Source organism: Acinonyx jubatus, chromosome A1 (genome assembly GCF_027475565.1).
Source record: "Acinonyx jubatus isolate Ajub_Pintada_27869175 chromosome A1, VMU_Ajub_asm_v1.0, whole genome shotgun sequence".
Lineage (NCBI taxonomy): Eukaryota > Metazoa > Chordata > Mammalia > Carnivora > Felidae > Acinonyx > Acinonyx jubatus.
The window spans coordinates 114,975,187-114,995,196 of NC_069380.1; the positions used below are offsets into that span (position 1 = coordinate 114,975,187).

At 37.3% G+C, this 20,010-nt stretch overlaps 1 protein-coding gene across 1 annotated transcript in view; it reads right to left on the minus strand.

Moving 5' to 3' along the window:
- Nucleotides 1–18,615, minus strand: part of PFDN1 (prefoldin subunit 1) — a 71,347-nt gene extending 52,732 nt beyond the window's left edge. The window contains exons 1-2 of the mRNA XM_015064001.3: nt 18,459–18,615; nt 15,658–15,824 (exon numbers count right to left, since the gene is read on the minus strand). Of these exons, the coding sequence (XP_014919487.1) occupies nt 15,658–15,824; nt 18,459–18,491 (200 nt within the window). The 5' untranslated portion in view covers nt 18,492–18,615. The remainder of the gene's footprint in view (nt 1–15,657; nt 15,825–18,458) is intronic.
- Nucleotides 18,616–20,010: the final 1,395 nt, after the last annotated feature.

A 20,010-nucleotide genomic window follows, 5' to 3' on the forward strand; every position in this document is an offset into this window, starting at 1 on the left:
AAACTCCCAACAAACAAAAGTCCATGACCAGACAGCTTCATATGTGAATTCTACCAAACATTTAAAGAAGAGTTAATATCTCTTTATTCCAAAAAATAGAAAAGGAAAACTTCCAAATTCATTCTATGAGGCCAGCATTACCCTGATACCAAAACTAGATAGACACTGTGAAAAAAGAGAACTACAGGCCAATACCTCTCACGAACACTGATACAAAAATCCTCAACAAAATATTAGCAAAGTGAAACCAACAATTCATTTAAAAAAATCATCCAGGCACCTGAGTGGCTCAGGTCATGATCTCACAGTTTGGTTCATCTGCTCTCCACACAGAGCCCATTTCAGATCCTCTGTCTCCCTCTCTCTGCCCCTCCCCCACCCGTTCTTGCGTGAGCTCTCTCTCTCTCTCTCTCAAAAAAAATAAACATTAAAAAAAAAAATCATTCACCATGATCAAGTGGGATTTATTCCCAGAATGCAATGATGGGTCAATATTCGCAAATCAATCAACATGACACATCACATCAACAACAAAGGAAAGGATAAGAACCATCATATCATTTTAACAGATGCAGAAAAAGCATTTGACCAAGTATAACATCCACTCACGATACAAACCCTCAAGATAAGTAGGTTTTGGAGGGAACATACCTCAGCATAATAAAGGCCATATGTGAAAAACCCACAGCCAACATCATACTCAGTAGTGAAAAATGGAGAGCTTTCCCCTAAAATCAGGAATAAGACTAAGATGTCTATTCTCACCATTTTTACTTAACACAGTATTGGAAGTTTAGTCATAGCAATCAGACAAGAAAAATGAATAAAAGGCATCCAAATTGGTAAGGAAGAAGCCAACGTTTCACCATTTGCAGATGATATGATACTATATACAGAAAACCCTCAAGACTCCACCAAAAAACTACTAGAACTGATAAATGACTTCAGTAAGGTCGCAAGACACAAAATCAATATACACAAATCTGTTGCATTTCTATACACTAATAATAAAGTAGCATAAAGGGAAATTAAGAAAACAATCCCATTTATAATTGCACAAAAGATAAAATACCTAAGAATAAACTTAACCAAGGAGATGAAAGATCTGTACTCTGAAACTATAAAATACTGACGAAAGAAACCAAAGACAACACAAATGGAAAGATATTCCATGCTCATGGACTGGAAAAACAATTACTGTTAAAATGTCCATACTACCCAGAGCAATCTACATATTTAATGAAATCCCTATCAAAATTCTAATGACATTTTTCACAGAAGTATAACAAACAATGCTAAAAGTTTCATGGAACCATGAAAGACCCCAAATAACCAAAGCAATCTTGTGAAAGAACAAATGGAGGCATCATGGTTCCTGATTTCAAATTATATTACAAAGCTATAGTAATCAAACAATACAGTACTAGCCTAAAAGCAGACATAGACCAATGAAACAAACTAGAGAGCTCAGAAATAAACCCACACAGGGGTGCCTGGATGATGGCTCAGTCCCTTATGCATCCAATTCTTGATTTTTGCCTCAGGTCATGATCCCAGGGCTGTGAAATCAAATCCCGCATTGGGCTCCAGGTTGAACATGGAGTCTGCTTGGGATTCTCTCTCTCTCTCTCTCTCTCTCTCTCTACCCGTCCTCCACTCACACACTTGTGCACACTCTCCCTCTTTCTAAAAGATTTAAATAAATAACCTGCTGATATCCTGAGGGCATGACCTTAAAAAAAAAAAAAGAAACAGACCCACACATAGATGATCAATTAATTTATAACAAGGCAATCAAGAATATACAATAAGGGGGGTGCCTGGGTGGCTCAGTCAGTTAAGCGTCCAACTCTAGATTTTGGCTCAGTTCATGATCTCAAGGTTCATGAGTGATAGTCCCACATCAGGCTCTGTGCTAAGTGTGGAGCCTACTTGGGATTCTTTCTTTCCTTCTCTCTCTGTTCCTCCCCCACTTGTGCTCTCTCTCTCTCTCTCAAAATAAACAATAAAATAAAATTTTAAAAAAGAATATACAATGAAGAAATGACACGCTCTTCCATAAACAGTGTTGGGAAAGCCAGTCACATGCAAAAGAATGACACTGGAACATTATCTTATAGCACACAAAAATCAATTAGATATTTATTAATGACTTGACATTAAGACCTGAACCATAAAACAACCAGAAGAGAACTTAGAAAAACTTTCCCTTTATATAGGTTTTGGTGATTTCTTGGATTTGACAGCAAAAGGCAAAGGCAAAAAAAAAAAGCAAAATCAAGTACATCAAACTAAAAGCCTTCTACGTAGCAAAGGAAACAAAATGAAAGGCAACCTGTGAAGTGGGAGAAAATATTTACACATCATATATATGATAAGGCACTCACATCCAAAATACATATAAAAATGAACTCTTAAAACTTAATTAACAAATCTCATTTAACAATGGACAGAAGATCTACATAGACATTTTTCCAAAGAAGACAGATGGCCAACACATACATGAAAAGGTATCCAACATCACTAACCATGGGGGAAATGCAAATCAAACCACAATGAGAATATCACTTCAAATCTATGAGAAATAACAAGCGATGGCAAGGACAAGGAGAAAAGGGAAGACTTGCACACTATAGGTGGGAATATAAATTGTTGCAAACACTATGAAAAAGAGTATGTTCCTCAAAAAATAAAAAATAGAACTACCATACGATCCAGCAATTCCACTTCTGGGTATCTGTTGAAAGGAAATGAAAACACCACTTTGAAAAGATATATGCACTCCCTTGTTCACTGTAGCATTATTCACAATAGCCAAGACATGGAAGAAACCTAAGAGGCCGTCGATGGATGGATAAAGAAAATGTGGTATATACAAAAAAAGAAGCAAATCTTGCCACTTGAGATAACATGGATGGACCCTGAAAATTTTATGCTAAGTGAAATAAGTCAGACAGAGAAAGGCAAATACTGATGATCTCACATATATGTGACATGTAAAAAAACAAACAAACAAAGTCACAGATTTATAAAACAGACTGACAGTTGCCAATGGCCAGGGTTGGGCAAAATGGATGAAGATGATCAAAAGGTATAAACATCCACTTAAAAAATAAATAAGTCAACATATAAAGTACAGCATGCTGATTATAGTGAACTCTATTGTATATTTGAAAGTTGCTAAAAGAGAAAAATCTTAAAAGTTCTCATCACAAGAAAAAAAATTTGTTACCACGTGTGCTGATGGATTTTAAGTGGACATACTATGATCATTTCACACTATACAAAATATTGACTCATTATGCTGTAGACCTGAAATTAATGATATGTCAATTATACCTCAAAAAAATAAATACCAATTTGGGCATTTACAAAAAAACTTTTTATATAGAAGCAGATTTATACATAACAGACTTAAATTTCAATAAATATATATATATACACAGATATCACCAGACACACAAATAAATAGGAAAATATGACCCACTGTCTGGAGGAAATTCAGTTAATAGAAACAGACTCAGAAAGGACAGAAAGAAAGCAATTAGCAGATAGAAAAAAAAGTTAAAAAAATTTTTTTAATGTTTATTTTTGAGAGAGTCAGAGCGCAAGCAGGGGAGACACAGAATCTGAATGAAGCAGGTTCCAGGCTCTGAGCTGTCAGCACAGAGCCCAATGTGGGGCTCAAACTCATGAACCATGAGATTATGACCAGAGCTGAAGTCGGATGTTTAACCAACTGAGCCACCCAAGCACCACTTGCAGATAGAAAATTTTAAAATATTATATAATGTGATTAAGAAATAATGGAAGACATGAACTTAACAATAGAGAAATTAATATAAAAAAGAGGCAAGGGGTGCCTGGGTGGCTCAGTCAGTTAAGCAACTGACTTGATTTCAGCTCAGGTCATGATCTCATAGTTAGTGGGTTCGAGTACAGCTAACACTGACAGTGCAGAGCCTGTTTGGGATTCTACCTCTCCCTCTCTTTCTCCCTCACTCATTCATATATATATAAATATACATAAGTGTAAATATACATACACACACACACACACACGCACATACAGTCTCTCAAAATAAATAAGTAAACTTAAAAAAGAAAAGGAAAAAAAAGAGGCATGTGCTACTTCTGATGATGAAAAACACCACACTTACACCAACAAAATCACTGGTCAGGCTTTAGAGCAAATTAGACACTGTAAAAAAAAAAAAAATCAATAAACTCAAAGATACTGAGATCAACAGAACTACCAAAATGAAGCAGTGTGGGATGGGGGGGTGGCAGGGAAACTGAGCTAGTGAGCTATCAAGCCATGAAGACAAATGGAAGAAACTTAAATGCATACTGCTAAGGGGAAAAAAAAAAAAAGTCAGTCTGCAAAGACTACATACCGTATAATTCCAACTATATAACATTCTGGAAAAGTTATAGAGAACATTTTAAAAGATCAGTGGTCATCAGGATACAAGAAAGGAAAGAAGGATGAATAGGTGGAACACAGGAGATTTGGGAGGACTATGAAATGATTTTGTACGATACTGTAATGGCAAATACAAGATATTATACATTTGCCAAAATCCACGGAACTGTACAAAACAGTGAATCTTAATGTAAACTATGGATCTTAATCATAATGTATTCCTTCATTTGTAACAAATGCACCACACAAATGTAAGATGTTAACAGAAACGGGGGTGGAGAGAGGGTATGTGAGAGCTCTCTGTACTTTCTATAAACCTGAAACTACTCGAAAAAATCATTGGCTCTTTCAGGTTGTCTCTGTCCTGTCCCCATTTTTTCATTTGTTTGTTTTTTAAATTAAACACCACCCCTCCCTGTCCTTTTCTCTTCCAGTGTCAATATTACAAGCATTATGCAAGGTTCTCCACTAAGCTATCTCTACCCAAGTCCCTCCAAGAACTCCTTTATGATCAGGGTTTTAACTTGGCTAATGAACTGCAAAATAATATCACCCCCTATCACTTGCACTATGTCTGCATCATCTGTCATTTCTACCTGTACGTTCCCCCACTTCAACCACAGCTATCAATGATTATCACCACTTGCCCACTCACCTAGTCCCAAACTTGCAAGTATTCTCCTTGTACCCTATATATTCCCCATTTATGACTAAGACTCATCATTTTCTTTCATACTGACCCTTTTCCTCTCCCTTCCATTTCTGCCACCTTCTGAACTTATTACATTCCTGAATTACTTCAATAGCTTCTTTCTGCGTTCCATGTTAAACTCTCAATTTATCCTACATATATTACCAACAGTTCTCATGTGGCTAGCCCTCAATTATTGGTCACTGGAAAGACTGTTGTGGATGATTTTAACAGACACTATTGACTGGCTACCCAATATCCATTCTTCTTTGTTGAGAGAGCTCCAATTTTGTTTGGGGACCTCCACTTTCCCAAGTGACTCAGGGAAGTGAATCCTGGGATGAATCTTGATTGGTCTTACCCAATCACAGTAGTCCCAATCCCCTAAGATTTAAGCCCAAGCATGTGGTTCAGTTCGGGTCATGAAATGTGAGAGGCGGCCCTCTGAAGACTTCTGAGAAAGATTTCTTTGCTCCTACAAATATGACATAGGAAAAACATGGTACTTTCTCACAGTGCCTGGATGGCTCAGTCAGTTAAGCGTCTGACTCTTGGTTTCGGCTCAGGTCATGATCTCACGGTTTGTGAGTTCAAGCCCTACATCGGGCTCTGTGCTAACAGCGTGGAGTCTGCTCGGGATTCTCTCTCCCTGTCTCTCTCTGCCCCTCCCCTACTCTCTCTCTCTCAAAATAAGTAAATAAACTTAAAAAGAAAAAGAAAAAAAAACACAGTACTAACTCTACATGTTGTCACATTTGAATTAAATCCTTGGAACTCCTACAGCCAACCTGAAGATAAAGCCGGCAAGCATAAAGGGGGCAGAGGCAAGAGTACTTAAAGAAGTGGAACTGAAGCCCAGATATAGTCCCTGAGGAGGCCTGATATACGCAACATCAATAAATCTCAGATGCATTATGCTTAATGAAAGAAACCACACAAAGTAGTACATATCATAATGATTCTATATATATATTCCATATGCAGTTCTAAAACAGGAAATATTAATCTATACTGAGACAAGTCATATTATCAATTGCCTGGAGCAGAACTTCCAAGAAATGACTTGTAAGAAGGAACTTTTTAGGGTGATGAAAATGTTCTGTATCATGACAGATGTGGTGATTACAGTTATCAAAATTCATTTAACTGTATCCTTAAAAATGAATGTATTTTACTATATATAAAGTATATTTCAATAAAGTTTATTTAAGAAAAATGGGTAATTAGTACTATAGTATGCCAGATGATTATAAATGCCATGAAGAAAAATAAAGTCAAAAAGAGAGAGTACAGGAGGCAAGAAGGTAGGGGTAGAAGTTATGTATATAATTTTAAACAGGGTGGTTATGACAGGCCTCAGTGCCTTTTTAATAAAGACCTAAAGGAAGACAAAGGTGTACAGCAGACATCTGGAAGAAAACATCTCCAGACAGAGAGACCAGCAAGTGCAAAAGCCCTTGTCTTTTTCAGTGATAATATGGAAAGCTATCTGAAGATTTTGACTAGAGTGATTTTTTTTTTTTAAGTTTATTTATTTTGAGAAAAGGAGGGGCAGAGCTAGGAAGAGACAGAATCCCAAGCAGGCTCCACACTGTCAGTGCAGAGCCCAAGGCAGGGCTCGAACTCACAAACCGCAAGATCATGACCTGAGCCAAGATCAAGAGTGGATGCTTAACTGACTGAGCCATGCAGGTGCCCCTGACTTCTGTTTTGCAAGGATCACTCTGGGTACTCTGTTGGGAAAAACTATAAAGTGGTAAGGATGCAAGGAGGGGGAGCCCAGTTAGGAGGCAGCTGCAATAATCAAAGGGTAGCTGAAATCAGGGAGGTGGTAAGCAGAAATGTTCAGATTCTGGATCAAATTTAAAGATAGTCTTTGCTAATGGACTGAAAATAAGACTGAAAGAGAGGAGTCAAGGATAACTACAAGATTTGGAAGACATAGAAGGACTAGGGCACCTGGGTGGCTCAGTCAGTTGAGCATCCAACTCTTGATTTCAGTGCAGGTCATGATCCCAGCGTGGTGGGATCTAGCCCCATGTCAGGCTCTGGGCTGTGTGGAACCTGCTTGAGATCCTCTCTCTCCCCACTCCTCTGCCATTCTCCCCCACTCAAGCTTTCTCTCTCAAAACAAAAACCGAAGAAGAGGAAATGGAAGGACAAAAAAGTCATCCACTGAAATGAGGAAGACTGTAGGGAAGAACTGGTTTACCTGGAACAGTGAGAATTTTATTTTGGTCAAGTTAATCTTGAGAGGCCTATCGAACGGAGATGTAAAGCAGGCAGGTGGATATACAAATCTGGAGTTCAGGGAAGGGGTCTAAGCTAAAGATAAAAACCTGGGAGTTGCCAGTATATCAAAAGGCACTGTAAAGATATAAGCCTGGGGACACCTGAGTGGCTCAGTTGGTTAAGCATCCAACTTCGGCTCAGGTCATGATCTCATGGTTCACGAGTTCAAGCCCTGCGTCAGGCTGCGTGCTGACAGCTCGGAGCCTGGAGCTTGCTTTGGATTCTGTGTCTCCCTCTCTCTCTGCCCTTCCCCCACTCACACTATCTCTATCTCTCTCTCTTTCTCTCTCTCCAAAATCAATAAACATTAAAAAAAAAATCTTAAAGAGATAAGCTTGGATGAGATCACTAAGAGACTTAGTAAAGAAAAGAAAAAAAATTCCAAAGGCTGAGCCCAAGGTCAATCTAATACTTGGAAATGGGAAAGAAAAAGAAACAGTAAAGGAGACTGAGAAGGAGTGGCCAGTGAAATAAAAGGAAAACCAAGAGGTGATCTCCTAGAAGCCAAAGGAAGAAAATGGTTCAACCAGGAAAGACCAACTGGAATAAATGCTGATAGGTCAAATTAGATGAGGGCTGAGAATTCACTGGAATTATTAGAGAATCGTGGTCCCTTGAGGAACCCAAGTCCATGTAAACATTCCTTGTTCTAGATGAGTAACTCACACACTGCTAGGTTCAATCTGTACTAATTAGAAATCACTGTGTATTTTTAAATCAAACTATTACTCCTAAAATGGAAGCAGTAGTATGTTAGTCTATTTTAAACATGATGTTTATTTTTGTCACTATTTGGTATTCTAAGTATTCTGGTAAATAATCACCTCTGATGTTTACCACTTTTACTCTAGCCTCATCAAACCCCAAACATTTCCACATATAATCATCAAGATTTGCTATATCTTTTTCCAAGATGTGATCTTTCAGTTTACTAAAAGGTTAAAATGTAACACTGGATGAAACAGAACCCCTGGACAGTACAAATTATTATCCAGTGAGCATTAAAGGACACAAACAGAGGACTCCTAGTACAAAACCATAAAGTCACAGAAATATAAATATATTTTCGGACAAATGCAAAAGACTCAATCTAACACACACATACAGGATGCATACTGTGATCCAAATCTTTTTACCCTGAGCCAAACAATGTAAAAGGCTTGGTTTAGGGCAGCCATGCTCTTATCTATTTAAAGATACATTTTTAATACTGGGATCCTGCTGCTGTGCAAATTTTGATAGGAGAACATTTCAAGTCCTCTTCAAAGCCAAGTAATGTGTCTCCCAAGTAATCTGGTCCATTTCAAGGTAACTGACCTTCCTCAAAACAAGAGATGGTAAGTAGAGTTCTTGGCCAGGACAATAAGATAACATTCCCTCAGACATGTCCATTCAAACTTGAATGCTAAAAATAAATTGAGCATACATTCTTCACAAAACCACAGGCACTAATGGTGCATGCAACACACTGCAATCCTAATTATTCCTTCTGGGCAAAGGATATTTGCAGCCCCTATCAATTCCTGATACAAGGAGTAAAAAAGAATACTAACAAGTCATACCAAGTGTGTATTCACATACGTGGACTGACTGCCTTTCAACTTCTAGGTCAATATTTTTTGTGAGCTCCTTTTGGATGTTTCATTAAGCAGATTATGTTCCTGGACATGAACATTTCAGTCCCCTCTCAAACAGATTAGATAGCAAGTTGTTCCTAAATTTGCCACTATGAGATAAGTGGCAGCTAAAATCAGAAAATTCTTGGTACAGCCTAAAAGTGATTGTTTTTCAGGGGCGCCTGGGTGGCTTAGTAGGTTAGGCATCCCACTCTTGATTGCGACTCAGGTCATGGTCTCAGTTAGTGAGATCAAGCCCCATGTCAGGCTCTGTGCTGACAGTGTGGAGCCTGTGTGGAATTCTCTCTCCCTCTTTCTCTGTTCCTCTATCTCAAAATAAAGAAATAAACTTAAAAAATAAGAACTGATTGTTTTTCATTTCAGAGAAACTCAGCTAGTCAGTTGCAGCAAACAATTCCCCAATGACAAAGTAACATAGTTCAAGGTTACTGCTATCTTTATTTTTATTTACATGGGAACAACAAGGTAATGGTACTTTTCACCCTTCCCTCAGTTTACTAAATCAATCCTTATCACCAATTAGAATACACTGTAGTATCCTCTTGGGTTGCTGAGTAATTGCTACTTTCATGCAACAAAAGCAGGTTTTGTTTCATCCTTTGCCAGTTTAAAAAACAAATGTGAAGCCTTTTGATGTCAGGAAATCCAAAAGCAAAGTGCTCCAAGTAACCAAATGAATCAATTCCATTTACATTTTTTAATCAAGTTCAAGCCTAAAATAAGTAAACCTACAAGGACACATTAAGTAAAAATTTTATTTTCGCATGTTTGTACATCCCAAGTAGAACAGACTTCTCCTGTTTTTACAATAAACTTCTAATTAGCACACGAATTTTCAAAACTAATTTCCTGTGTTTCAGTGAGACTGGATTCTGGAGGACATGGGAGGGGAAGAAGGGAAAGAATTATTAAAAGTACTCTTCTAAAGAAGAAACATGGCTATGTAATTCCTACGCAAATGTTTGTTAGCTTGCCCTCGCATAAAAACAGTGATGTCATTCTACACAGCAGTACAGCAGAGTTATAATGAACACTAAGTTTTTAAATCACTGACAACTTAAGGAAATTAAGAATATTACTCAAAAATCTCCTCTCCCTAGAGTACCACATCTGTGAAAGAGGAGAATGTGCCCGTCTGAGGTTACATATACACTCAGCATCAACAAAAGTGAAGTCATTTCTCCTTGCACAACAGGAAAAGTTGTTTTTGTTTTTTTTTTCCCCCTTACAGCTCTGAGCAATGAAAGCCAGGACTTTAAATGGCTCTGTATAAAAACACAAAAAGGGAGGGTCACAATCTATTAGTAAAAGCAGTTCAACATCAAGAACCCCTCTTCCTTTAAAATAAAATCTAAAAAATAACTTTTTAAAAATGCCTTCTTACCTTTGAAAATTATTTTATCTTTGCTTCATTTTCTCTACTCTAAAATACAGATTACTACATTTAAAGAGAAGATATAAGGAGCTGATAAATTTCTATCTGCAGTGTGCTCTCACAGCAAAAATAATGTGTACTTTTCTCCTATAGCAATCACTAAATAAAATATCCAAACCTGATTCCAGTAAGAACAATATAAACTATTTTTACTATAACATCAACAACATTTACTGCACCAAGTTTTGTGGTTTATTTCCTAATCTAGTAAAACTATTTCATCAGCTTTAAAATTACACCAAATTGACTAGAATACCAACTTTACAACTATCTGAAATTGTAAAATGGTTGCAAAACTTCAGGCACCATGACTATGTCCCTTTCTATTAATATTTAACATAACTAAAAGAGAAACCAAATATTTCGACTTGGCTTTACTAACTGTCATGATTCAAACTACAGGTCAACATCCAAACTAACAATTAAAATCACAAGAGAACTAACATAATAGTTTAAACAAAGGGCAGTTCAACCAAGCTACCGTGAAAAATTCAGATTTCTACATCCTAATTGCTTGAAAAGTTGCTCAACTGTTCAGATTTTGGCTACTGTTAATTTGTTCCCTATCAGGAATATATCTACTGTTTTTACTTTCTACCTGTGCCACATTTATCTTAGGTTTTACACTTCTGGATCTTTCAACCATTAGAGATCAACCATCAAATTACTTCAACAAGTAGAAATAGCAACACCGCTCCCAAACAGCAAATTCTGCATTGCTAGACACTTATCTAGTTGGTAGATTTATACCATTGTTCATTCTTAGTTCCTTAAATGTAAAAAATACCCGCAGAATGGTGGCATACCTCTAAATTGGTTTAAATATGGTACAAAGTTATTTTTAGTTAGGTTCAAGTTTTAAAAAGGCACTAATCATTCTTCTCAGAGACTAATCTACTCAAGTTCCTCCCATATTAAAAAAAATTAAAGCTTAATTTGTCTCTCTTGGAAAAAAGAAGTGTATGTAATGCTCAAGTAAAAGAACATTAGAATTACAGAATACTAAACCTGATATCAAATCAGGGTCAGGATCATACCTATTGTTAATAAAAATAAGTCTGACATTTATTCTAATGATGGTCCTTTCAAACACTAGCAAGGCTAAATGTTCTCTATATGCACTTTCAAATGTAATTCTTATTTTTAAAAAATTCTCCTATCTTCTAGTGTGCAAAAAGGGAAGAAAACCCCCATAAATCCTTATAAACTGGTTCTTATTCATAAAAAAAAAAAGGATACCAGAAACATTCATGTATTATTTGAGAATTGTGTCTATTCCCTCCTTGCATGCTAGAAAGATGCAAAGACAAACACTTGCAATTATTCAGACAGATCATTCCACAGTTGTAACTTTCATCACAGTTCTCAAAGCAGTATGGTGAGGTCAGCTCACAAACAGCTTAAGTAGCAAAACTAGAAATTGGTGGTAGTAGTATCAGGCTACATAACAGCCTCTCCAAAGAATATGAAGTAAGAGAACTGAAATGTGCTGGCAACATGCCAAGAGACTGGACAGAATATAGCTTTGAGCAATGAATACGCAGAGTTTACAGTGTATAGCAATTCATCATCTCTTATCCTGTAGTTTGATTTTCCTTGTATAAAAACCAAAATAAGCCATATACAGGAGGTCATTTAACACTACCAAATTTCTCTACATATGTGTCTTAAAAGACATCTGGGCATGCAATGATTTGGTTAAACTAAAAACATACTCTATAAAGGAATATGTAACTTCCATCTTATATGGAGATTAAGAATATGAAATAGATATTATTATATTGATATTATTCTACATAGAACAGCTTTTATTCTCTAAGGATTATACTGCCCTGGGCCTAATTCTAAATGCTTAGGTTTTTCTATAGTGCCAGTTCTAACTAATTATCTCTGCAACTGATTGGCTTTTAGAATTGGTTAACCTTCTCAAGAGATTTAATTAAGAATTTATCTTATCCAATCAAAGAACATAATTTTGATAAGAAACAACTGCTTTGACCTAGTCAAAATGTTACTTTTACAATTTCACCTTTGTTGAATCATATTTTAAAACAGAATAAGAAAACCTAATTCTTAAGTCTTTGACTTTCTAACTGTATTTTCTTTCTGAAGAAACAAAAGAAAATGTACCTATTTTAGGCAAAAGAATCATACTCAATTCAAATCAAGACACATTTTACACCTATTTTGTGCAAGACATTATGTTGAGAACAGAGGAAACAAAGATAAAGATGTATACAGTCTCAATGAGCTGACAATCAATCTAGTTGAGGCAAATGACCCACTTAGAAATCAATCATCTCTCTCTGTCTCTATCTCTGCTATACTAGCTACAGGAACAAAGCTCTGGTATCACCCAGGAAAGTGTGAATAAGTCTGCCAGGGAAGACAGAAAAATCTTCAGAGAAGACAAGCTATGTCTTGAAGGATAAAAATTTCACAAGGGAAAGGGGATACTTCAAGCCAAAGAAAGAATGAACAAAATCAAGAAAGCACAAAAACATCTGACAGGGGCACCTGTGTGGCTCAGTCAGTTAAACGGCTGACTCAATTTCAGCTCAGGTCATGATCCCACAGTCCTTGAGTTCAAGCCCCGCATTGGGCTCCATGCTGACAGCTGGGAGCCTGCTTGGGATTCTCTCTCCCTGCCCCTCCCCTGCTCAATAGCGCATGAACCAGCTCTTCCTCTCTCTCAAAATAAATAAATATACTTAACAAACAAACAAACAAAAACGGGTGACAAAGTCCGGTGACAAAAGTAGGGACAACGATTTCCGGTACATGTACTACTTATTCCTCTTCTATCGTCACCCGTGACAGACATACTAATCAATTAAAGCATGTTTAAAGCCCACATGAGACTCAAAGTCCTTTTCAACAGATCACCCAAAATCAACGGAAGGATGTTAAATCCATGAGATGAAATTTGCACTATACTGAGCCTGGGACTACAAAGTGGTGGGACTTGAGGCTACAGGGGTACATTAAGGACAGATTATAAATGAACATGAATGCTAGGCTAAGAAGTTTAGATTTCATCCTGTGGGCAACAGATCAAAGAATTTTATGAAAAATATGGATGTGATCAATTCTGGCAGATGTATGAAGAGTACACGTGAACACACAGAATAAAGGCAGAGAGAACAGCTAAGAGGCTATTGCAATAATCTAGGTAAGATACAATGAAGCCCGAATGTCAGCGATGGCAAAAATCTACTGCAGGCTCTAAACAAAATGGAGTGTTTTGGATTCTATAATTCATGGTTTTAAACAACAGTTTGAGAAAAATTAGTATTCTAATTGGAATTCCCAAATAATATTCAAAAAAGAAAAGACAAATTAAGGTAAAGACTGGAATTAAAGAAGTGAATCACAATGATACTCAAGATTACTCAAGACTATAAATTCAGAAATAGTTATTTCAGGTTTAGCATCAAGGGGAACATCCTCATGACCAGACTAATACTCAGCAAGTCTTTTCTTCCTGAGGGCGCTAATACTCTAGCCAAACAACAAACTCTATTCACCTTACATGCCCCCACAATGCAGAGTCAAATTCGCACTCCCAGTGGGATGCAGAAAGAACAAAAGTCAAATTGAAAACCAAAGTTTGAAACTATGTAGGAAGTTCCACTTTATCCAAACATTTACAACAATGTATTTATTTTACACAAAATAAATCTTATGGAAATACTACTACTATTCTACCATGAACTAAATCATATCCCAGCCTTTTAACTCTAGACTTCTTGGCATGGAATACAATCTAGCTGTAGCACTTATGGCAGTATGCAAAAAAAAAGTAACAACCTAGCACTTTTGGAGAATGTTTTAATAAAGTATTCTGATTAAAACCAAAAACTTCATTATAGCCCAAAAGGCCAAAGACAATCAAAAGAGATTTTCTATTTTGGAAAAAGAGATTCTTTTACTGTTGCAAAGGCTAATGTACTGATGTGAAATCCAAGTGCAACGTGTTAACGTGCATGCTGGAAAAGCTACCATTACTGTTTAAGACCCAAGGATACTCATATTAAGAATAAAATTATCCTATAGTGAATGCCAACAATGCATCTGTACGATATAGATATATATTCAAGGGTTTTACTTTGTTACTGTCCCAATTCTTTTCTCTCCTAATAACAAACTGTCAAAGTGGGATTCTCCTCCTCTCAAAATAAGCTAAAATGAAAATATGAACTACAGATATAAAATTTATGTGATATATTGTTTATTCTGAGAAAACAAATCACATGTTTATCATAATCCCTCTCTTCCATTAAGAAAAGGAGTAGCTAGTCATGAGCAGAGTCTACTTCTCATGATGTCATTCCAAAGCCATTACTAAATGTTACACATGTTATGCTTCCTTCAAATCAATCACTAAACAAGTCATCTTCAGACTGAGGTCAAATTCCATTCACTACAAGATCTCCAAACTTGAAGTAATGGTCCATTTACTAAGTAATATTCAAAGACCAAATTCCAGAAAATCCCTCCCCTTGTACCTCCCCCACTTAAAAAAAGTCTTCTCCTTTTAGCTCATTGTAATGGAATGTGACCTGTAGTTAAGGGCTTTTCCATTCCTTATTTACTGTTTAGAGAACATGAAGCTCATCTATTCTCTCTCATAAGAGTAATAGATTTCTTAAAATAAAAAGAGTGAAGTATAGGTGGTCAATCATATAACAATTACAAACAAAAAGTAAATTGATTTACTTGATTTCTCATGCACGACAGAATGAGTGTATTTAAATGATAAATGGATCTATTTTTATCTTACAACACTGGTCCAACATCTTAAAGGACCTATGATTTGTATGACTCCTAATAAATCAGGTAAGGAAGGAGAAGTTAAAACTACACCTACTTAAATAAATCTTCACACACAAAATTACTGTAAACTTCTTTTCATGACAAATCATTTTCGTCATTGAACTTACACACTTAAATATCTACCTGATCACAGAGAGAAGAGGAAAATATCTAAGAAATGTACTGCAAAGTCTAAAATTAAACACATCTATCTGGGGTTCAGTCAGCATTTTTAAAAAGTATGTATTTGACTAGGTGATCCTCAAAGTTTCCATGATACTTTAACCCAAGTTTTAAAATGAACAAATTCTAGACAAAAACTTCTCCCACAATAACCCCCTTCAGGATACATTTTACTTACATTCTTCCTACACCTTCATACATGTTAGTCTCATCTATCAAAGTCATAATCTCTGTATCTGTAAGATGTGCATGCTTTTTCGTCCTGTTTAGCTGTTCAATCTGTATGTCTGCAAGCTTCACCTTCTGTTGAGTGTCAATAACTTTGGCTTGAAGCTCTGTGAAGGCCTAATAAAAAAAAAAAGTCCTTCATTTAGTGGGTGAAACATTTTACAGGAAACACTTGAGTCAAATCCAAATATATTAAAATAAGCTGCTAACCAGAAACAAAGTTGTGAAATTTACCAACACAAACATCAATAAAACTCAATACAACTGTAAACAATCAAGCCACCATGCTAAATCATGAACTTACCCTGTCCTCAGAAAATGCAGTCTACATGAAGCAGAACAAATGCACCTTAAATAACCATATGAAGAAGCAGGTATCCAAAGAGTAATAAAACAATAAATGCAACAGAGGATGAAACAGTGATTCAAAACAAAACTATAACGATTCACTACATTTGTATTACACTGCTAGGTTTCAAAACACTTTCCCACATTTATTTGAAATACTAACATGGGAATATTAATATGAGAACATTGAGGAATATAGTAATATCTCATTTACTCCTCTCAATAATCCTATGATTTAGGAATGGGAGTTTTCATCATCACTCTTTACAGATTAAAGTAACCAACTTAGGGGCTCCTGAGTGGCTCAGTCTGTTAAGCATCCGACTTTGGCTCAGGTCATGATCTCATGGTTCCTGAGTTCAAGCCCCGCATCAGGCTCTGTGCTGACAGTTCCAGGCCTGGAGCCTGCCTCAGACTCTGTGTCTCCCTCTCTCTCTGCCTCTCCCCTGCTTGCTGTCTTTCTATCTCTCAAAAATAAATAAACATTTAAAAAACATTTTTTTTAAATAAAGTAACCAAATTAGTTGAAGAGATGTAAGTGGCTTGCACAGGGTTGAACAACTATTATGAGGAAAGGCAGGAACTTAACACTGAAACCCATTTCTTCTGACCTTTAGTTCAGGAATGTTTCTATTTTACAGTAACATTCAGGATACAAATATTTTTAAAATAAAGATTAAAAAAAATTTAAAAATTCAAGGCACTGGTAGAATTGCATCATAATCTTCATATGCACATACCAAGCCAGAGTTGATCCTCGTGTAAACTTAAAGATAAACACAGTTCTTGGATACTCTTATTTAAGGGCCTGGAATGACTTTCAGATGTTGTCAAATTTATGCCTTAATAATACCATTTGTGACTGCATTACAGGGCAAAGCCCTCTACTTAACTTTTTTCAGACTTTGTTCTCACCTATTAGTAAGGTTTCAAAAGATTTGGGGAGAGAGGAGGTGCCTGAAATTTCCTATTAGTCTCCACGACCCCCCCCCCCAAAAGACCTTATAAAGATATTGGAAGATGAAACCTTTAAACAACAAGTTTGTTTTTTACTTAAGCTAACTGGCTGTCAAAACTATCCAATTTAAGTCTCCAATCATCTTCTTAGTTTGCATTCATTGTCCAGAGGTTTCTTAACAACAAATTCAAATGCTGGGAGTTAAGTCCACTCACAGCTATACTCTATTGTTAGCTCTTTCACTAAACCCTGACTTACATTAGAACCTTTAACAGAAAAAAAGATAAACTTTTAGAATGCTTTAATCATTCTTCAGATTAATTCTGTTTTGCATGTAAACTTACAGGTGATCTGTGCACATTGCTAAAGCAGCTGGTATACAGTTCAAGCTAAGATATTACAGCATTAGAGAACACCAGGTTAAGGGCTAAATTTACAAGTTTCAAAAGAAGAAACACAAAAAGCAAGGTACATACACATAAATCCTCAGAGCAATAACAAACAACTTCATTTAATAGGAGCAACAAATATTTGAGCTATCTTATTTCATATGCAAAGGTTCACCCAAACGAAGTGTTAAGACGTTAAATTTGCTCTTCTGAAGAACCTAAGCTAACAAACAAAAGGTGTGGAGTTAAGCAAAGAATAGTGGATTCTAGTCCCAACGTTGGACATCTTTTCTAGAATTCAGTTTCCTTTTATAGAAAAGTATAGGTTTAAAGTTGATGAAGTTCAGGATCCTTTCCCTGACAACCCTTAAGTGGCAAAAACGTTTTTGGGTAACAACACATTTATAAACAACTGTTTGAAGAGAGAAACCCAATTCCTTCCGATACCGATTTTATTTGGAAAATTTTACGGGCTTGTTCTTGTTTCTTTTTTTTTTTTTTTTTTTTGGCAGGTCCTTCAAGAAAGGGGGAAGGGGAGATAGGGCTGGGAGTCAAAGCCCTGCTATGAGACTATCTAACTTTGAACTGTATGTACATACTGTGACCTTTCAAAGCATGAGATGGAGTAAAGTGGCCTAAAAACACAGGATGGCCTTGGAGTTTTTCAAAGCAAATGAAGATTAAGAATTTACAGATGCCTCAGACCGGGCAAGCCGTCCGAAGGGGCTCCAACTTGAAACGCTTACTTCAGGCCTTACTATGAAACTGAAGGCTCCACACAACGAAACGGCCCTGGAGGTCAGAACGAGAAGACGGGCCAGCTATCGGCCCGCCACAGGAATCAAACCTGCCCAACCGGCTCTTAGGCAGAAAGACCTGCTCGCCCCCCACGCCATCCTAAGGAGACCCGGTCCCGCCTTAGGACTCTGGGAAATCACGCCCCAGTTCCCTGGGGCCTCTTTTCTTCCTCCGGACTCGAGTCTCACTCGATATTCTTGACCACAGTCCCCTTAGCTTCCAAAGAGAAGCCTCTGCCAGGTGAGGACCCTCTTTTACCTTCTTCAATTCCAGATCCACGGGAGCGGCCATCTTGGTTCAGTCGACGCGCCTGCGCAGTAGGAGAAAGCCGGAAGGATAGTGGGGGAGGGGCGGGCCTTGGAGGTTTGACTGTCCCCTTTCCTTCTGCGCCTGCGCATGGGTCGGATTAGCCGAGCTTCAAGAACTATTACGATACCCATTACGTCCTCCTCACGTGACCTATCAGGCCTGGCGCGCAGATTCTGAGGATGGTTTTAAGCACTTGGACAAATAGCTTACCTTGTGCTTGCTGAATAGAGTTGCATGCAGATTCGGCCGAAACCTTTTCAGGCATTCATTCCTTTAGCTAATCCCTGCGGTGTCAGGGAAGTGGAAAAATCAGCCGGAGCTTCAGGCAGGATAGTGTGGAGGAGACCACAGGTCTTCGTTGAAATGTTCTGTCAAAGAATTTATTTCTACTGAAATCCCCTGGAAGACTTTCTAGACACAGTAGTTCTCAAGAGTGGCCAAATGAATTTATTAGAAGAGTACAGATTCTCTGGTCCTTATCACAAGCTTAATTATTTAGAATCTTTGACACTGGGGCAGGAAATTTGTGTTTTCGAAAACTCCCCTTATCACCTGTAAGTCACCCAGCAAGTCACCTGCAGACCACATTTTGAGAATCTGCTGTAAAAGCTTTGGCATTTGAACCAGAAGGATGAATAGTAATTAGACTTTAGAAATGGATGAAATGGATGTTTTACCTGATGTGGAGAACAAGGGCAAGAGGAAATGTAGATAAATTTCCTTATAACCTGAAGTTCATTGACAAATACTTGAGACAGGCAGAGTATGACATTCCTCCAGGAACTCCCAACTGTCTTAATGTTTTGCTAGAGGGGAAAAACCCTTAGCTAAAAATAGTTAAAATCTTGTAAGTGTTCTTTAGCATATCCAAGTCCTTTTGGAAACTTCACCTTGTCTTTACCTCCCCGAACTCCCCAACTATGGTAAAATCTTGGTTTGAGAGCATAATTTGTTCAGGAAACATTCTTATAATACAAAGCACCCATATATCAAAGCGAATTTTAAGAACCATTGGCTCAGTTGGGATCATGTGTCATTCGGCATTACATACTGCTCTTATTGTAAGACATTGGTCGTTTATCAAGTTAAAATGTATTAGAAATATTTGCTCATCTTGCAGAACACTGGCAGAACAAATTACTCACAATCCAAGGTTTTACTGTATATAATCACTCACCCCTGACAATCCCAGTGCAGCTCTTTCTGCCCACAGGTCTTGTCCCTGTGCTTTAATAAAAAGACCTTTTTGTACCAAAGACGTGTCAAGAATTCGGGGCACCTGGGTGGCTCAGTCAGTTAAGTGCCTGACTTTGGCTTAGGTCATGATCTCACGGTTCTTAAGTTCAAGCCTCACTTCAGGCTCCCTGAAGAAATGTACTTTCTTACATTTATTTTTATTTATTTTGAGAGAGAGATCACAAGCTGGAGAAAGGCAGAGACAGAGGGAAAGAGAGAATCCAAAGCAGGCTCTGGGCTGCCAGCCCAGAGCCCAATGCAGGGC